Below are 18,582 nucleotides of genomic sequence, written 5' to 3'. Positions count from 1 at the left end.
AGGACTTTGCATCTGAATTCATGGGCTGTGATTTGTCCGAGTCAAGCCACCAACAAAAGCATCTCTAGTGTGTTATGCTAAATTCAGTTAAGCACTTTTTTATGCGCTTGTCAAAACCTGATATCGAGATCAGTAGCCTGGTTCTGGCCACAGAACAGTCCGTTTTCCTTGATACGTGTGTGGAGACAGAGCAGGAGCAACATCAGTTCCCATTTTCTCTTTTCAGCTTTCTTTTTTTTATTTTCCTCACTTGGTAAACATTTCCCCTTTGCATCTACACAATGCATATAGCTGCTTTATCATCCACTTTCCCTCCGTTTTAGCCAATAAATATGCTAATAATAAAACATTTATAATGTGATAAAAACCTTTATAATGATAGCGTTTTGCTGCAAGCCTGCCTAGAGATTAAGCCAGCGCTTCGTTGTATAAGCAGCAAATGTGGTGCGCATCAGTGTAGCCTGTAAACTGTGCACAACATTAGACGTTTCAGTCTTACCGAACCACAGTTCACCGAATAAATGAGCTCATTTATTTGACTGAAAAGTTTCTCTGTTCATTAGCCTGAATGCTATAAATGTTTCTATCAATCGCTTCAGGCGAGTCTGAGAAATAAAGAGTGATACAACATGTGTTTTCACGAATTAACAAAAGCCTCCGAGTCGATGCGTTGGTGCGTGTTGTGCGCACAGTGAGAGAAAGACAGAGTGGACCGTCAGCAGACTGAATGAGGAAACATGTTATATATGTTTAGCTTTGTGTTTCTGCTTGGCGGGAGCTCGTCTCAGTGGAAATGCAGTTCCATCACAAAACTCCGGTGTGCAATACAAAGAGTGACAATGGTTGTTTTTCTAACTTTAACCAACTATGATGACGAAGGTTGTTTGTTGAAACCTAACCAAGACCTAAACCAAACTTTAACAAAAGAGCAACCTGTACTGGGTGGACTAACAACATATTTCTTGTTGTTCATGCAGGATGGCAAAACCCTCTTCATGTCAGAGCTATCCAGTTGTTTTTTTTTTCTATTAATGGTAACCGAAATCCTTATCTAACCCCAACAAAGTGCTTCAGGTGCACAACAGGACTGAACAATGGAATTAACAAACCAGAAAGAGAGCTGTTAGAGATATACATTATTCAGCGTGTCTGACCCAGGATTTAAACTGCTACATGAATGATTTCATAAATTCCCGTCGCCCTCCTTATGTCACAGTCATGCTTTTAATGGTATTCCATGTGGTAATGCTCCATTACACGATTGCAATCTTTACACGTGAATATTGACCCGACGCCTAATTAAATAATACCACAAATCCAATCCTGATGGTAAATTCTATCAGACAAATTACAACCACATATTTTCTCCAAATCATTCAGCCCTAGTTTCAGTCTCAGTAACCATTCCCTAACTCTAGATACCACACCGTCGCCGTGGTTGCCCTCGCAGAGATCATAGAAAGCATGGAAGCTGAAAACCCTGGTAAAGAAGCTACACAATACGTTCTTCTTGTTTTACAGAGTCAACATTCTTGTGGTGCGGTGGTTCTTATCAGATGTTTGAGTCAGTGAGTGTAGTCGTTGACTTCAGACAAGTTGTGTACATACTGTATACAAAGCAGCTGCTGAGATCTGTAATGGGTCACTTCAGTGGGTTACTAGAATGTCACCAATTTTTACAAAGGAGCAAAATTGTCAAAGGGACACAAAGATGGAGTAAAATTGCTTTGTATTTCTTACATGCGACATTGTTGACCTTTCAAGGCAACTGTCCTGTGACACTATGAAAATGCTACCATAAGTTTAATCCAAACTGAAGCCGAGTGTGTGTGTGTGTTAGAGAATGACAGATGTGTGCTTTTATCTGTGTCTGCATCTGCACAGGGCCTTGTTTGTGCGGGCCCTGTGCTATTGGTTGTTTACAGGTTGTTTACGGTGAAAGGAATGATGCTAAATCGTTAGTGAAGGGTGCTAATTCTCCTCTAAAAGCTGTGATTCAAACACTAATGGAAATAGTGCTCAACCGAGTGAGAAGGGAGACGGGGACAGATAGATGGGATGGCGAAAAAAGGAGATTTAAAAAGGGAGGAAGAAAATAATGTGAGGTAAAATTGGAGGTGAAGAGTGGGAGAAAAGAGGGGGGAAAAAAATGGAGACTTGAGATGGTAAATTGGATGAGAGAGAGAGAACAAAGGGAGAATGGGAGAGGTAAGTGTGAAGTAAGAAGAGGGAGAATAGTCTGATCTAAATTGATAAATGTGGATGCAGAGGAATGTAGGGAGTGGAGAAGAGAGGGAGAGATGGAAGAAAGGAAAAAAAAAAAGGATGTATTACTTGTGTGTGTCTGAGTTGTGTGGCTGCATACATCAGCATCAAGCTCCCCCCAGTATTTTATCCCGCGAATGAGCGAACGCTGCACAGAAAGTGTTCGCAGGTGCCGGATGTGTTGAGAGAGAGAGGAAATAAAAAATGATAAAAGGACAGAATAGGTGAAGGAGGTGAGAGAGGGGTCAGACAATTAGGACAATTACGACCAAGTTTCAAATTAAGGGTGTCACTGGTGGCAGAATATAATTCCCATTTAACGGTTCGTTTAGCTCCAAAATGCCAGCCCCGGTCTAATAGATGAGATCTGGATAGGAAGAAAAAGTGCGAGTGGAAGAGTAGCGAGTGTGTACAGCCGAGCGTGCATGCGCGCTTGTGGTTCGCAGTGGAAATGCTGTTGACAGTGTAATTTGATGAAAGCTGACAGCTAATTTATGAAGCATATTTTTGGGTAAATGATTTTTCCTGCTCCTACTTTCTCTGTCATTCTACACTGGTAATTGGATTTCCCTAACTTGCAAGGTAGTGAATTAGGAGTAAACTAGTTAATGAAGGACTGGCTGGCTGTATGTGTGTGGTTGCAGGAGGAGGAGTATATGTGTGTTCCCACAACAGCATTCTAAGCTTGAGAGAAAAAAGGAGAATATTAACAGAGCGTGGGTATTTGTGTGTGTGTGTCTCTTGCACATATTTGTAGATGTAGGTGCCATCTCTTAGTGCAGTGGAAGTTAATTGCAAAGTTTTGGTCTGCTGCACTAATACCCGACTATTACTAACTACCTTTTTTTTTTTTTGCTTTATTCCTACTCAGTCAATCAAGGACCGCGGACGCAAATATACACACAAACACACATACATCTAACAAACCCGCCATCCTCTATTCTTGTCTCATCGCCTTTCTATCGCTCACTTTAATTGCGAGAAGTGTCTTGTCTTTATGAAGCTATTCCCTAAGGTGGGTCATGGTGTGCCTGCGTGTGTGCATGTGTGTCGCGTGAGTGTGTGTTGAGGAAAGAGAAGAAAATGCAAAATGGAATGCAGTTCTGACAATGACAGCGAGCTTGTTATTCTCACAGTGAAAAACACCTACCTCTGTGAATATGCGCGCACATGCCCACAGACGCCTTCTTCAAACAAGATATTAGACTAAATACCATTAGAGACTGAACTAGAACAAGAGACAAAACGCTGCTGCCTTTTGTCTCTTGTGTCAAAACCGGTGGCAGTTTTACAGGTGTGAGCCATCCCCCCCCTCCCTCTCCGCTGCCTCGGAACTATTTAAAAACCCCATTTAAGCTTGACTAAACCAAGCCATAACACAAATCAAATGTATCTAATCCAGGGCAAACCTTGCTCAACCCAACCGTTTCACAAGCCAGCCTAACTAATCCAAATCAAACTGACACAAAACCCTACCAGGCCCTGCTCAAGCACACCACAGCCAAACTGACTGAGTCCAAACAAATCTAATGCAAATGAATGTAATCCAAGTTAATCTACTCAGAATGAGCAAAGCCAGGACACGACTCATTTCCAGTGGGCTTTTTCAGTTCTGTGTAGTTCTAGTGCTGGGTAAAGATAGGAGGAAGGCAACAGTTCAAACATACAGATGGGGGAAATCGATGCGGAGCGTCTTGCTGAGGTGTTGGACCACAACACGCCACCAAAGCGGCTAGAAAGCACCTTGGCATGGATGTGAGCAAGAGCCTGGGACTCAGCTCGCGCCTTTTCCAAAAGGCATCTGAATATGGTGTTTTAATGATGCTGGCACTACCTGACACGTTGGTCCAAAATCTGCGACAGGTGCCTGGATGTAAATCTGTTAAAAGCCATAATCATAAAATTCCCATGATTTTAACATTCATCAAGCCATTAAGTAACCTCGAAGGGAAACCTGTACTTTCTTTATGTATCTCAACTTATTTATTCTGACTTTTCCTATAATTTGCCTCCCATCTGTAGTCTCCTCACACAGAAGGAGAAAGGAGGACTCTGTTTTGTTGCTGTTATGATTTTCCCATCAAATTCTGACTATGTGGCAAAAAGCAAACATTCTATCTGTGTCAGCGCTGTCGACTTGTGTTTGAGGCAGTGGTGAATAAAGATGCCATCCTCAGCCTTTACCTGGAGTGTTGAGCAGTCTGGACATGCGACAGCTGTAGGCGATTTTCTGCTCACAGTTTTCTGCACTGGTGGTGATGGCTGTCACCTGGAAACACAAGCATGGATATGTATTTTCATTTTATCTTATTCAACCAGACAGGTCAATTTCATGTAAGAACAAATTATTGAGCTGCAAAATGAAAGAAAGTGCACTGTAAAGTTATTTTAATTTAGCTTCCTGTGACTTTCAGAGGCTGAAAATGGAACAAGTGATCCATACAAATTATGGGGGAACGTAATTACAGGAAGGATATGCTACTCAAACCATGTCATCTCATAGAACACAGTGGCCTGGTACATACTGCAGGTGAAAACTGCTGTCACTCCTCAATGGGGTGTTGGAACCTGTAAAGTTCACACACAGTTTGCTTTTGACTGAGAGTGACAACTGCAATCTATAACCACTCACCAGAAAGATTAAGGTATCGACTCTTGAGTGTGAGGGAGCAGACTCAGGTAGTTTGAGTTGGATATAGTAAAACCACGGCAGACAAGTGGCATGAGGTTAAATTCTCGTTACATTGGTTTATCACTGTGCATTTGAAAGAATAAATACTGAGGTTGAGTTTAAGTTGAATTACTCTACAATGAGAGACTTTGTGTATGTATTTAATGCTGCTGTAGGCATAGGTATGCCACATACATGTATTTTTGTAGCATAAATGTTATTACGGGGGAATCAAAGTTCACTAGATTCTCAAGAACGATCAGCTAGCTTCGGAAAAGCTTAAAGTCTATCACCGGTATTGATTAAAGTCTCCTGTGTAAATCAGAACCATTTAGAATTACATATTTAGAATTTTTCTCATGAAAATAACCTCCTCCTGCCCTAAAATGGCTTAGATGTACGAGGTGTGTCAGAAAAGTTCCAGGACTGGTGTCAACCAGCACATCTACAAAGAGATCCTGCAGCGTTTGCTTCATTCAGTGTGCAAGAAGAGCCGAGAGTTGTGGCAGGACAAGTTGTGGCTGCTTCACTATGATAACACACCTGCTCACAATGCCCTGAGCATCCAACAGTTCCTGGCTGAGAAGAACATCACCGTGCTGGAGCAACCTCCCTACTCACCCCACCTGGCTCGGTGGGATTTTTTTACTCTTCCCCAAGCTCATGGGGGTCATCAAGGGGACCCATTTTGAGGACATGGACGACATCAAGATGGCTGTGACGATGGAGCTGTGGAGGATCCCGGAAGAATCCTTCCAGGAGTGCATGGCGGTATGGCAGAGAAGGCTGGGAAAGTGTGTTAGACTACAGGGGGATTACTTTGAAGGGGAAAACTTGTAGTTTGTCGGTTGGATTTGATATCTATCTTTTTGTGACCTGAAACTTTTCTGACACATCTTGAAACTGTACACTACTGCTTCCTTTAGATTGTAAAGATCTATGAACTCCCTGCCTCCTTCTCCACCAACTGCTGACTACTTGCTTTGCCATCACACCAGCTCACCTGTTACTCTGCTCAAACACTCTATGCTACACAAAGACATGTTGTAATATCAGAGCATTTTAGTCACACACAGAACCAGAAACTGATCTGAGTAATAATGAGATGACAGGATTGGTTCTTTCGGTTTGGTGCATATGAAACTCCAGACGTCTGAATTTGTGGTTTAGAGACCATCATTGGTCTCAAAACTATAAGTGCTGCAGTTCCAAGGTGGAGTTGCTCAGCTATGGTGTTGTCGTCCTGTTTCACTTATTATGTCTCCTGGCAGATGAACAACACCATATGGCCTTTGAAGGTATAAAATAGGCTGGATTTTCACTGGAGGGAGCCTTTAACTGAAATTTATTAACCCCACAGCTCTGCTAGCTCAACCCAGTTCTTACTAATATATTTGCAACACCAAATGTTAAATGATTAGTTGTAAAGACTGAACTAGTCAGCACAGATCGACTTTATAAACAGAGCTTGGCCACAGTGATGTACCACGGCAAAACCGACACACATTTTGAACTGACTTCTCGCTCTTCCTTTTCGCTCTGCAGGTTTTTAGCAAGTACAAACTGAGATGTGAGTGTGTAACTGAAAGGCACACATCCTCTCACATGCCCCTGATGATGATTGTTTGAATAGCACATTTTGTATTAAAAAAGTAAAGACACAATTTAATGGCGCTCAGACACCGTTAAATTAAAAATGTAGATGCAAATAATTATCAGTCCTTGATTTTATACCTGGTTCACCCTTTATTTACTGAGTTGTCAAAAATTCACGCATGGTTGGCGCCATTGTCCTCTTTGGATTACTGTGAGTGTATGACTGGGTGAGCTTTTCAGCGTGAGTGTGCGAGCGGGAAAAACAAAGGCATTTGTTCAGAAAACCACCGAAAAGGAAACCTAACATAGCAGAAAATGGTGCCACAATGTTGAAGTCAGACGTTGTGGGGGAAAAAAAGCTACAAGATTCAACTTGGTGGTCCTGAATAAACTGTACCATAGTCCACAGTAGTTCCCTCAAGTGTAGGATTATATCATTTGAAACTAAATAGATGTCAACTGTATTGACTGAGCGTTTATGTGCTAATAGGAAACTATATTTGAAAACTTAATTAACCCTCTGAGTCTCAAACACTTCCTCGGCTTTTTTTTGTGTGCTTCTGTTGCATTTTCACTCAGTGTGGGCTCATTTTTCACTGCAATATAAAACCCTGCACTTCTATGGAAACAGTTCAACCAGGGCTAAAAGCAGAGAGGACTCAAAAATGTCTTCTGTGCAGAATAATACAGTTTTAAAAAAAATGTAATCTACATGTATCAACAGGTGCAACATCATAGATGCTTGACTAAGCGCAGCCTACAGTTGAGTCCAGTTTCACCAAAAGGTTTCAAGGAGACTACCACGAGACTGTTGGTTGCAACTGAGTCACTAACAGCTTCACGGTTGTGCCAAAGACCACAGAATTTTTTGCTTTTTTCAAAATCCTGGTTAGAACAAATTCTGAATTTTTGGATTAATTCATGTATTTTGATTGTGACATCACAGATTAGTAACCACAGCATCAATGAAAGTCTAATCCAGCCATTCTTTCTGTTTTTAGAGTTTCTGGCTCTGACAAATGTATTTTTTAAAGACAACAAAACTTTTAACTCTGCCAACTTTTGGGGGGTTCAGAGGGTTAAACTATGTATTAAAATTAACAACGTTTAAGGTGCAGATATGATGAAGCCAATGATCTGATGGCTACAATTCTAATAAATCAAACTTCCAGATGAACAGTCTAACACACAACAGACTAACATTTATCAGAGTTAAAGTGAGCCAAGACTTGAGGTAAACCGATATGTTCAACCAAAATCAGGTATACAGCAGGGTTTGAAATGTACTGGATGATACATTATCAAGGACAGTGTACAAGTGCCACACACCCTCCGACTAAATCCAATCCCCTTTTCACCATATATTTGTTTTTCTTATGAGTTTATTTATTCAGTTTGTAATCTTGGGCTGCATAAAATCTAAATCTATGCAAATGCTACACTTGGCAACACAAGACTTCCTATGCATAATGCATAAAAGTGTACGTGTGTGTGTGTGTTACCTGGTCCATAGAGGCACTGTAGTTGACCTGCAGGACGGTGCGTCTCTCTCTACTCGAGCCTGTGACGATAGTTTTGGGCGGCAGGTTGTTCATAACCGTCGTCCATACTTTGTCTTCTGCACATAAAGAAATACAAAAACATATTAGAAATGTGAGCAATATATAGTATGTGAGAAAACAACTGTGCTGCAGCTTCAAAGCTCAAACCTGTTACACATTTGAAATAATTTAATAAAATTTACACAAATTACCTGTGTTTACACATTAAATTCCCTCACATGATGGTGTGCTCACACACATACACACAAACACACACATATACACACACACACACAAACACTGAAATCGGCAGTTTGGCTGTCATGGTAGTGAAGTTCTTTCAGTGTAATCTAAGTTACAGCTATGAGACTCCAGGGTTTAATAGACACTTCTGTGCTGCTATAGCATGAACCAGTCACTCAGACATCTCCCTGTTCATTCGCACTGTCAGTCAGAGAATGTGTGTGTGTGCGTGCTCCAGGTCTTGGAGGTGTGTGTGTGTGTGGCGGAGAAAGAGAAACTCTTAACATTTCGGAGGTGTGTGTGAGTGCGCTATTCAGCGTGACTAAGGGGCTAGCCAGTGGAGTGCAGTGACATTTCATTAAAAGTCTCGCCTTTGCTCTGCCTGCATGCTCTGCTGTTCCAGACTATCTACTTATTCCGCTGTGTGCGTGTGTGTGTGTAGATGTGTGCAGGTGTGTTTTTGTGTGCGTGTGCATGTGTGTGTGTGTGACAGAAGTGTCATTCAGACAGTTTGAGCACTCTTAGGTCGGCATAATAGGTTGGCTTCATACGTGTCTGTGGTGTGTGTGTGTGTGCGTGTGTGTGTTGCTGTGTGTGTGCATCTGAGCATCTGTATTGGCTGCTCCTTCAGAGTTAAATGTCAGTAACTGTGAGCGAGTTGCCATGGTAACCTCAGGTATAGCAGGTTAAGACGGCTGCCGTGTGAGGTTAAGAATGAGAAGGGCTGCAGAGTTTTCTTCCTTCACAGGTCACTGGGCCTAGACAGAGTAAGGAAGTGGGAACACACACACACAGACGTGTACACACACATACACGCAAACACAGAACGGTGGTAGCTAGCAGGCACCTGCAGCACACACACACACACACACCTGTCATGTTGCAGTTGACTTTGAAGGGGCCGAGGGGTCCGCTGCCATCGGGGTCAATCCAGTAAGCGTCGGAGGACCTGCCCAAATGCTTATAGGCCTCACATGAAGGCTCATAGATAGCTGGAGGTGGAGCAGAGGGAAAGAGAAATAAGTGGATACATGAGCATTTGGCTCATAGGGCATTAAAAAAAATAACATAGCTGAGAGCCCATAACCATCGAGTTTGCAATGCACATTACCATCTTCCCCGTAGTTATTAAAGTTTAGAATAAAAGTTTCTGTTTCACACCTCCTACACTCTTAAAAAATAAAGTTTGGGCTCCACAAAAAATATTAACTCAACAGTTTGCATCAATCTTTTTGAGTGAGATCTTCTCATGATGTTCAACCAACATTTTATTATGTAAATAACGTACCTCTCCTCTATAATCAAAGTTGTTGTAATCACAAATCTTAACTAGAATTATTCAGCAATGTCAAGACAGAGGAGGGGACTTAAAATCCTCACCTCACGGTGCAGAAAAATTTTGTTAGTTATCAAGCCAATTTTATTGAGTCATTTGAATATTAAATTAGTTTTAAATCAACTAAGTTTAAAGCACAAATAATATTAGTTGATGCAGTTAACAACATTATTATGTCAATCCAATCCATTCAAATAATGTTGCTAACTTAAAAGCGTTACCTAAGTATGTAAATTAGATTCTTTATCTTTTGGGTATTTTTTTTTCTTGCAACCAAATAGTTAATGAAATAGCAGGAGCAATTCCCTTGAATTACTTTTTAGAGGGTAGTAGTCACACTGTGCCACACTGAGATATACACTGATACTGTCAAACTGTGATTTTAGTACCCTGAGGGGGGTCTTCTGAAAGTGAAGTGATAATGAGCTCAACTCATTTTAGAAATTACAAAAATTACATTTTAATTAAAGAATTGTGCGGATCGGAACACATTTGACCCACAGAAGTTAGCAGTTGATGAGAAGTAATGGATAAACATGTGGAAACAGGAAGCCAAAAGGGCTGCTTCAATGATTAAAATAGACGAGTAATGGTAAAAAGTCAATAAATGGTTTAAACAGCTATCTGAAAGTAAGGCTAGGAGTTGAATTTACTTACTAACTATATAAACAAACAGTTAAAAGCAGAAAAAGATGGCTAGATGTTAAATACATGAATAAAGGAATGAATAAATAGCTCTGTCCAAACCAACAGTTCAAGCGGATGAAAAAAACATTTTAACAATATACCATTTTTTTGCATAATTATTTGTGAAGTGAGTTCAAATGAACACATTTGAACATGAGAGGTGGTGTTGATGTAGGGATTCTTGAGTCCATCTGACAGGCCTGTGGGGGGTACGTGAGATGAAAAAGGTTGAGAACCACTGATGTAAAATATCCACATTTCGTGATGCCGATTTGAAACAGCTCTGTTGTTGAATGGACGGCAGATGAAGGGACAGCTTTGTGGTTCTTTACCATTCGTAAAGAGAAAGAATCAGATTTTATGCAAAATCAAGGAGGATGCTTCCCTGGTTAACATGAAAGTGTTCAGAGGTTCATTCTCATTGTCTGCCCTGAGGGTGGTGCTAGAGAAGAGTGTACAGTAAAAGAGACTTTGGAATATCTTGTGTAGGACTGTGCTACAAACATATGCTACCTTCAGCAGCATTTCCCCTCGGATCATTCCACACTTTTTGTTGTATAATGGACCAAAGATTAATTAAAGTGTTGAATTCCAGGAGGGATGTAAAACAGCACATCAATGTCCAAAGTTGTTTTCTTCTTTCTCTCCTCCCAAAAGGCAATTTCATGTGGTTGCCACTTTAACTCTATTGTCTCTATTCAGTTCCTGTCAAGGAGTGGAGGCTTGTCCCACACTCTCCAGCAATCTGTCTGACAACGTATTGATGTTGTGTTTGTGTTGATCTACACACAGGCGGACAGAGATGGGACAGGAGGAGGAATTACGCTTCAAATGTGAGATACATAAGAGGGCTACTTTGAAACTTTTTGACTGTGGTGTGAATTTCACAGGTATAGCACTGAGTTTAAAAAAAAAAAATAAATCTGCCATTTTTCTCTCCCCTTGCTTGCTTATTACCAGCTCTTTATCACTGTGTCTGTTTTTCCACGTCTTTCATTACATTCTCTGACTACTAGATGGTGTTTTTTCTCTCTTTGATATCCCTCTGTTTACCAAGAGAGGATATTCTTTTCAATAAAATCAGCGGTGGGAGGAAGCGACCCTCACACCAGGATCTCACAAGGATCAACAGAATTACTGAGGTTCAGGCGGTTGTTCTGGTTCAAAGCCACTGGTCAAAGGCTGTAACACAGTGGTAGTTGAATATCCGCCAATCTCTCCGAGGACTGCTTCACCGTGTGGCACAACTAAAAGATTCTAAGGGCAACAGAGGGAGCGAAAGAAGTTGCTCAAGGAGATATACGATTAGAAACTACGGTAAATAAACAGAACAAAATATTTTTCTCCAATTCACAATGTGATTAAATTATTAGTTTGGTAGTATTCTGAGTTTAGAAAAAGAGATTATTGGTTTAAGATTTTCAATAATATCTGTAACGTCACCAGAGCAAAAGCACTTTTAGATCAGTGCTGGACATGTACCTAAATACAATTTCGAGTATTGTAGGGGAAGCTTTTGAGAGCTTAAGGAAACAGGTAAATATTTTTAAGATGGTACAACATTTTGGTCTGATAGAACCAGCTGGTTTAATTCTGACGTTCATTTATTTATTGTAAGGCTATGGCATGTCAGAATATTATATTATTTTAGTCCATCCATCAGATATCAAATCTGTCAATCTGTCTAAAATTAGTGTACAATTATATAAATCAAACAAAAGAAACTTATCATCACATTCAAGAATCTGGAATCAGTGATTTTTTTTTGCATAATCAAAAGATGAACTAACATCAAAATCAATCAACGATTCCCCAGTTTGCAGTTCCAGCATGTTGAGAAGTCACCCTCTCAGTTCAAGTCAGTTCAATTTAACTCATGTAGCAGCGATTCACCACATACAGTTGTCATCTCAAGGCACTTCACATAGTAACGTGAATCCCTGATAGGTCTCTTATAGACAGAAACCCAGAGAATTGAAGAAAGCACTTCGCAACAGTGGTTCTCAGGAAAGTAACCATTAGGGTCTGAGACTTTCAAAAGCTACAGTCAGGAGACATTGTACAATACTGCTGTCACTGGTTGAGTAGTACTGCTAATGATTAGCAAGCTGATGTTCATGTTTAAAATGAGCCAACTACCCTTCAAACATCACACTTATTGCTCTCAAATTAGAAACTGAGTTTGTAGACATTCTTCTTTCCGATGTTTCATTTTATTATTTCTTCTACCAGGATAGTACGAGATACATGTTATATTTTAGCAATGCTCTGTTTCACAGCAACGTATGATTCACTCACAGCCATCTAATATTGGCTAATAACCAGCTCCACAAGGACTGTGGGCTCTAAACAACTGCTTAGAGTTCCATGGCTAAGCAGTGACTTTTAAGGAATTGAAAAGAATTACTCATCTGCTCTCCCTGACCACATTTTACTGGCAGGGCTGCAGATGTGACCCATGTCTTTTCAGACCAAAACGAGACACCCTAATCTTCAGGCCACTGCTGTGCCTTAAGCTGTTGTCTGTTGGTGAATTAGTTTGTCATACATTTTCAGAAGCCTTCTTTGAAATCAGCCCCTTGGTAACTCGTTCACTATTCTCTGTATAATGGACACTCAAAAATGTATTCAATAGTGAGCAGTGAATTCAGATTTCTGTAATTTACCTGAATCTTTGCATCATTACTAACGGCTGTCACTTTTACATATATATATAAAATGCATCAGTGTGTAGGATAGGACACTATATTGTGGATACATTTAGACAGTCAGAATTTGGACACTACCTGTAGAGCACTATATAGCAAATAGGGAGCAATTTTGGATGCAGCCACACAAACATGGTCTGGCAAAGACACCTTTCAACATACATCTATATATATTTTATGATCTATGCATTATTTCGTTTCGATTGCTATTCCAACTCCTCTGTCCCTCTGTGATGCTATAGTCGGAAGAACTCACGTTAGTCTCTTATCTAACTTCCTCAGACTTTATAATAAATCTCCTGTTTTAGGTTACATATGCGTCATATTGCCGGAACTTTTCTTACTCATCCTCTCCTAAAAGAGAACAATATTTGTGCCGTGTGGGAGCAGGGATGGCATTCTCAAAAATTTTAAGCCCTTAAAACACCCTTTCTGCTTCCCTCTCTCTCCGACTCTGTTCTCTTTGTGTGCTGGTGCTTTTTGGGTCGGATTCCTTTTTCTCTGACCAGAACAAAATGCACAATGTACTCAGAAAAGCTTGGCCTCTGAACACTTCAAAAGTTCATCTGTCCCTCTGCTGAGAATTGTGGCTTTGAGCAGAGAAACAGCTTAATCACTCAAAGGCGAATGGAGGAAGGCCAAATCAAACACACACACACACACACACACACACAAGGAACAGAATAGAGTGGTACTAAAGCGAGAGGGGAAAAAAGGACCGAAATACACAATTGTATACACACACACACTCACATACTTACAAGTGTGGCAGGTGGCTCCAGTGTATCCTGTTCCATCACAAGTACAGCTGAAGCTGTCCCACGTTTGTTTACACCGACCGCCATGTTCACAGTGATTAGGCATACACCTGGAGAGAGGGAGAGAGAGATCGTACATTTACAAGACACACATCACCTCAAAAGAGGGAAAAATATTCTAATATATGTTTGCAGTATGTAAACGCATACGCACACTCACTTATGTCATTTTAGGGGCCACATAATTTAACACTGTCCTGTTGAGGACAACACTTTCTGAATGGTTGAGAGAAACACTGACAGGTGGAATGCATTACTGAGAGTACCCAGATGAGAATCACTTGAGGCTTTGGTTTGGAGAACAACTTTTCTCACTATGCCTCACAAAACTGATTTAAATCTGGATACGCTGATATAAATAAACTGATTTTAAGTACCTGAGATATGTGGATATCTTACTGACATAAGAAACACCTTTGAATATCAGAAGCTGATAGCTCGGTACAGCTACTCTCTCTTTATCTAATTTGTTGAATGCTAAATACATGTCCATCATTCCTTAGTGCAAAACTTCTGATATCAGGGACAACGTATGGTAAAACCTTAAAACAGACAAAAACTTCTGCAAATTAGTACATAAGTGTGACTTTGATAAAGTAGGTGAAAACCCTACTCTCCGATCACTTGTCTCCTTACATTTCCTCCCTTATTTCAATGTATCATTTGAGCATCTTGCTATAATTGAACCAGTGTTATTGTAACATTGCAGGACAAACTATATCAGGTTTGTTCTTTTAGTTAGTTTCAGTCATCCTTTTCTTTTTAAATCAGAATGTAGATGAATTGATCCTTTGTTCAGATTTCCCATTTTCTTGTATTGTTTTGTTACTTTAAGTTTTAAGTAAATCTTACATCGTCCTTGATCTTTTGACAATACTACTCTACAGCACTGCAACCAAAATGACACTTCTGTGAAAATGGTGCATGATTCATGGTGACTACATTCCTTTGTATGAAATTGGATCAATATTATTATATTATATAAGAATACTAGATTCAATATGGTGAATTTGTATTTATTGCAGGGTGCAGTATGAACTGCTTCACACTGCAAAAGATTACACTTGAAAAAAAAAAGGGACACTCATCTTAAAGAGGAAAACTGGCCACTGGCCATTAGGTCTGTTGTATGTGTTAAACCTTGACCACATTGAGATTTGAAGTCCCTTTAGCTAGCAGGGGTTACTTTCAAAAGCAATATGGTACTGATCAAGGGAGGCATCAATATTCCTTTGAGAGTGCACAGAGGACTTTCCTTTTCATAAAAAAAAAAAAATTGTGATTTTATGAGCTGGGATTGATGAATGTTTCATGATTTCATTGAACTTCGACTCCTGAAACTACACATATATTAGCTAACAAAAATTACTAGAATTTCAAGGGTGGGCGGGGAGGAAAGCTGATTCAGTAGTAGAAAACCAGCAGTCTGAATTTAAACCACTTAATCCCATCAGTGAGCATAATAATAATTTTGTTTGGGTAAAAATAGCAATCAGAAAAGCAGCCATGAACTTGCTTATTTATGCTGAATAATATTTCTCTTTGTTTTACCTTTTTTTTTTTTTTTTTTTAGAACTGAAAATGTTGCTTTTTTTTTTCTGAAATATTTCGGTTGCCAAGTGTAGAAAGAAAAAAAAAGAAAACTTGCAAAATAAATTGTGACACATGCCAGCTCAAGTATGACATGCTCCTTTTGAAAGTTAATGACTGACCATAGAATACGTCTGTTTTTATTGCTCATTAGAGCATCGCATTGAATTTATCAGTCGGCACAACAGACAACACAAATGTGGAAGAATTTTACCAACACAGTTAGTATCCACATTTGCATAGATGCTTAAAAACAGAGTATGCACAGTATTAAGCACACAGCAGTTAAGATATAAGTGCTTTTCTTGTTGAAATTTGAATGCCAAGTCAGATCCCGAGCACATCAAAGTTCTGTGGCTTGATTGGGCTTTGGGCCGGGTGGGGATGGATCCCGAGGCACTGCAGTCTTAAAGCTTGTTTTTCCACATCTACACACATGTACTCACGCACAAGTTATGTGATTAGAATATCTAAGTCTGCTTATTTGAATGAATCAAAGTGGTGTTAACCGAAAAGCCAGCTGGAGGAAAAACAAACAGTGACTCATAAGAGCTGCAGGGGTCCGTTAAAATGCTGAGTTCTTCTTAAGCCACATTGGGAGTCAGGCAGTTAAGCAGCACAGAAGCGTTCTATCTCTGGAGCTAGACATCATGATCACTGTTGTCATGCCTACAGTAACAATGAAGCTGACTTTGGGCTTGTTTACATGATGTGTGATGAATTCGCTGACAGCAGAGAGTTTTTAATTGAAACCCTTTTTGATGTCTGTTTATTAGCATGACCGAGTGTTGGAGCAAAGTAGAAAAAAAAACACCATTGCAAAATAATCATCCACTTTTCTGATGATATCTTAACTCTGACTGATGCAGAGAAAGAACCTCTGGATAAAATTGCACATGTATCTCCCTGCAATCTTTACTATACATGACTTTTAGAAGCAATTGCTTATGTACAAAATTTAACCTGTCGGTGCCTATAGGCTGCAGAACACAGTCCTCCCACAGTGACACTGCTTTACATAACAAATTATAGCTTCAGTCGGCCATAAAGTGCAGATAAATTGTCATTGTGATTTCACAATGGACTGCGACTGACAGGCGCCAACAATCACAATCACTTAAGTAGTTATATATGCTTTGTGCCATGTGTGAGAAAAAAGAGAAAATCTACAAAGAGATCAGAACACCTGAGTGTGTACGGTTTTATGTGCCGCTGCATGGGTTGTTGTGGCCCCCTTACAGAGTAGCAGTGACATTGTGGGAATTTGCATGGACACAGCCACATGAGTCTGGGAGGTTGTGTGTGTTTTTTTTGTTCCTTCCACCATCTCAGCCTAAACAGAATCCCACAGTGGAACGGCATTGATCAAAAGGAGGTCAGACAGGGCTATTGAACTGCCTTCAAAGACATTCTGATTAGTTAGATGGTAACACTGCACCCATTCATCTTCCATGGCAGAACAAGGCCCACCTCCAGTACTGCAGGGCCGATACACAACATTTGAAGTAACAGAGGTGAGCAATACTGCAAGTATGGCAACCCGGACATCTTAGAGTCTTCACAAGAATTTGTTCAAAAGATCTCCGAACATCACAGTCAGTGTGCTGCTGGCAACTTTCACTGGCACTAATGCGCTGCAGTCTGCAATAATAATATTTTTTTGATGCTTTACCTGGCACAACGAACAAAATACACAAACTAAACATAGGCATGAAAATGTACCCAAAAGCAAGGGATTCATCAAAATTTAGTTCGTGAGCAATTTGTGTCAGGCTATATCCTGAAGAGGTTTGCCGTATTCAACGTATGGCGGTGCGCATGGACGCAGCGGCTCCTTCAGGAGACAGCGAGAGTGAGCGTTTAGTGTCTTATCCCAGACGTGCATTCCGCAAAACCTGCTGGTTGAATAATCCTGAAGAAACGCTCTTTCATCTTGCCTGTACTACTGTGTATGTACAGAAAAATGACAATAAACTTGATTTGATTTGATATTAAACTTGACACCCGGATTCTCCGGCTTCCTCCCACACAGTCCAAAAACATGTTGAGGTTAATTGGTGATTCTAAATTGTCCGTAGGTGTGAATGTGAGTGTGCTTGGTTGTCTGTCTCTAAGTGTGGCCCTGTGATGGACTGGTGACCTGTCCAGGGTGTCCCCTGCCTTCGTCCTAAGTCAGCTGGGATAGGCTCCAGCCCCCCCGCGACCCTAGTGAGGATTAAGCGGTGTATAGATAATGGATGGATGGATTAAACTTGACACAACATTTTCTCCCCACATACTTTTTTTCTGGAGAAGTGTCCAGAGCAGATGAATTTGAAACGCCCAGTCTCTCACTGTACGATATACTGGGCTTAAAAAAGTTATAAAAAAAAAAAAAAAATTGCAAATGTTTGTTCAAAAAGATTGCATATATTTATTAAAGCAGATTTAATTAACATTTTCTTATTTCAGACATGGAAAGCAGTGGAGGAGGCTAGCTTTCAATGACTCTGTGCCACCTTCATCATCATTCTTCTATATAGTGCTGTATATGTCAGATAGTAGCAGTTACCCAGACTGAAGGGAAAACTATCTCCTGTGGAAATCATGTGTTTTACCTTGCTAGCATATCCATATGGTGTTTTTTTTTATCATATCCTAGAAGACATATCATGAACTAAGTAAGCAGACAATGCCATGGATCAGGATTACCATCTTTAAACTGCACTGGATCAATGATTCAGACTTCCAGGGTTTCAAACGTAACACACACAGAGCTTTTTGTAATTTTATTTTACCTCAGAATAAGTTTGCAATTCTAACATGTACAGCTAGTTTATTCCAATACTATGATTTGCCACTGTGCATCATAGAGTACTTTTACCGTTTCTGTCGTAAGTGATGTGTTCTGTTGGATAAAGTTAAAGTTGCATCTAAGTAATTGTAAGCCAGGAAGGGATTATTTACATGCAAAAAACACCAAAGAAACTGAAATATGTACGTTTGATAAACATAGAGGAGTGTTTTGGGATTTAATCGATGACTGGAGAGGAACTTTAAACAGCGTCTGCCCTTTTAGCTGTTGGACTCTGCAGTCCTCTGACAACAGAAACAATTAGTACATATCAATTGTGCATTCACTCATAGA

General features: G+C 40.1%; 1 protein-coding gene across 1 annotated transcript in view; it reads right to left on the bottom strand.

Annotated features, from left to right (window-relative positions):
* LOC103372498 (contactin-associated protein-like 2) overlaps positions 1-18,582 on the bottom strand; it is a gene marked incomplete at its 3' end in the record, with an annotated part of 115,561 nt that overhangs the window by 52,387 nt on the left and 44,592 nt on the right. The window contains exons 11-14 of the mRNA XM_008302155.1: positions 13,809-13,915; positions 9,189-9,308; positions 8,035-8,150; positions 4,450-4,534 (exon numbers count right to left, since the gene is read on the bottom strand). Coding sequence (XP_008300377.1) covers positions 4,450-4,534; positions 8,035-8,150; positions 9,189-9,308; positions 13,809-13,915 — 428 coding nt within the window. The remainder of the gene's footprint in view (positions 1-4,449; positions 4,535-8,034; positions 8,151-9,188; positions 9,309-13,808; positions 13,916-18,582) is intronic.

The sequence above is a fragment of the Stegastes partitus genome, unplaced genomic scaffold (genome assembly GCF_000690725.1).
Source record: "Stegastes partitus isolate 25-593 unplaced genomic scaffold, Stegastes_partitus-1.0.2 Scaffold1767, whole genome shotgun sequence".
NCBI lineage: Eukaryota > Metazoa > Chordata > Actinopteri > Pomacentridae > Stegastes > Stegastes partitus.
This window is presented reverse-complemented; position numbering and strand designations above follow the sequence as displayed.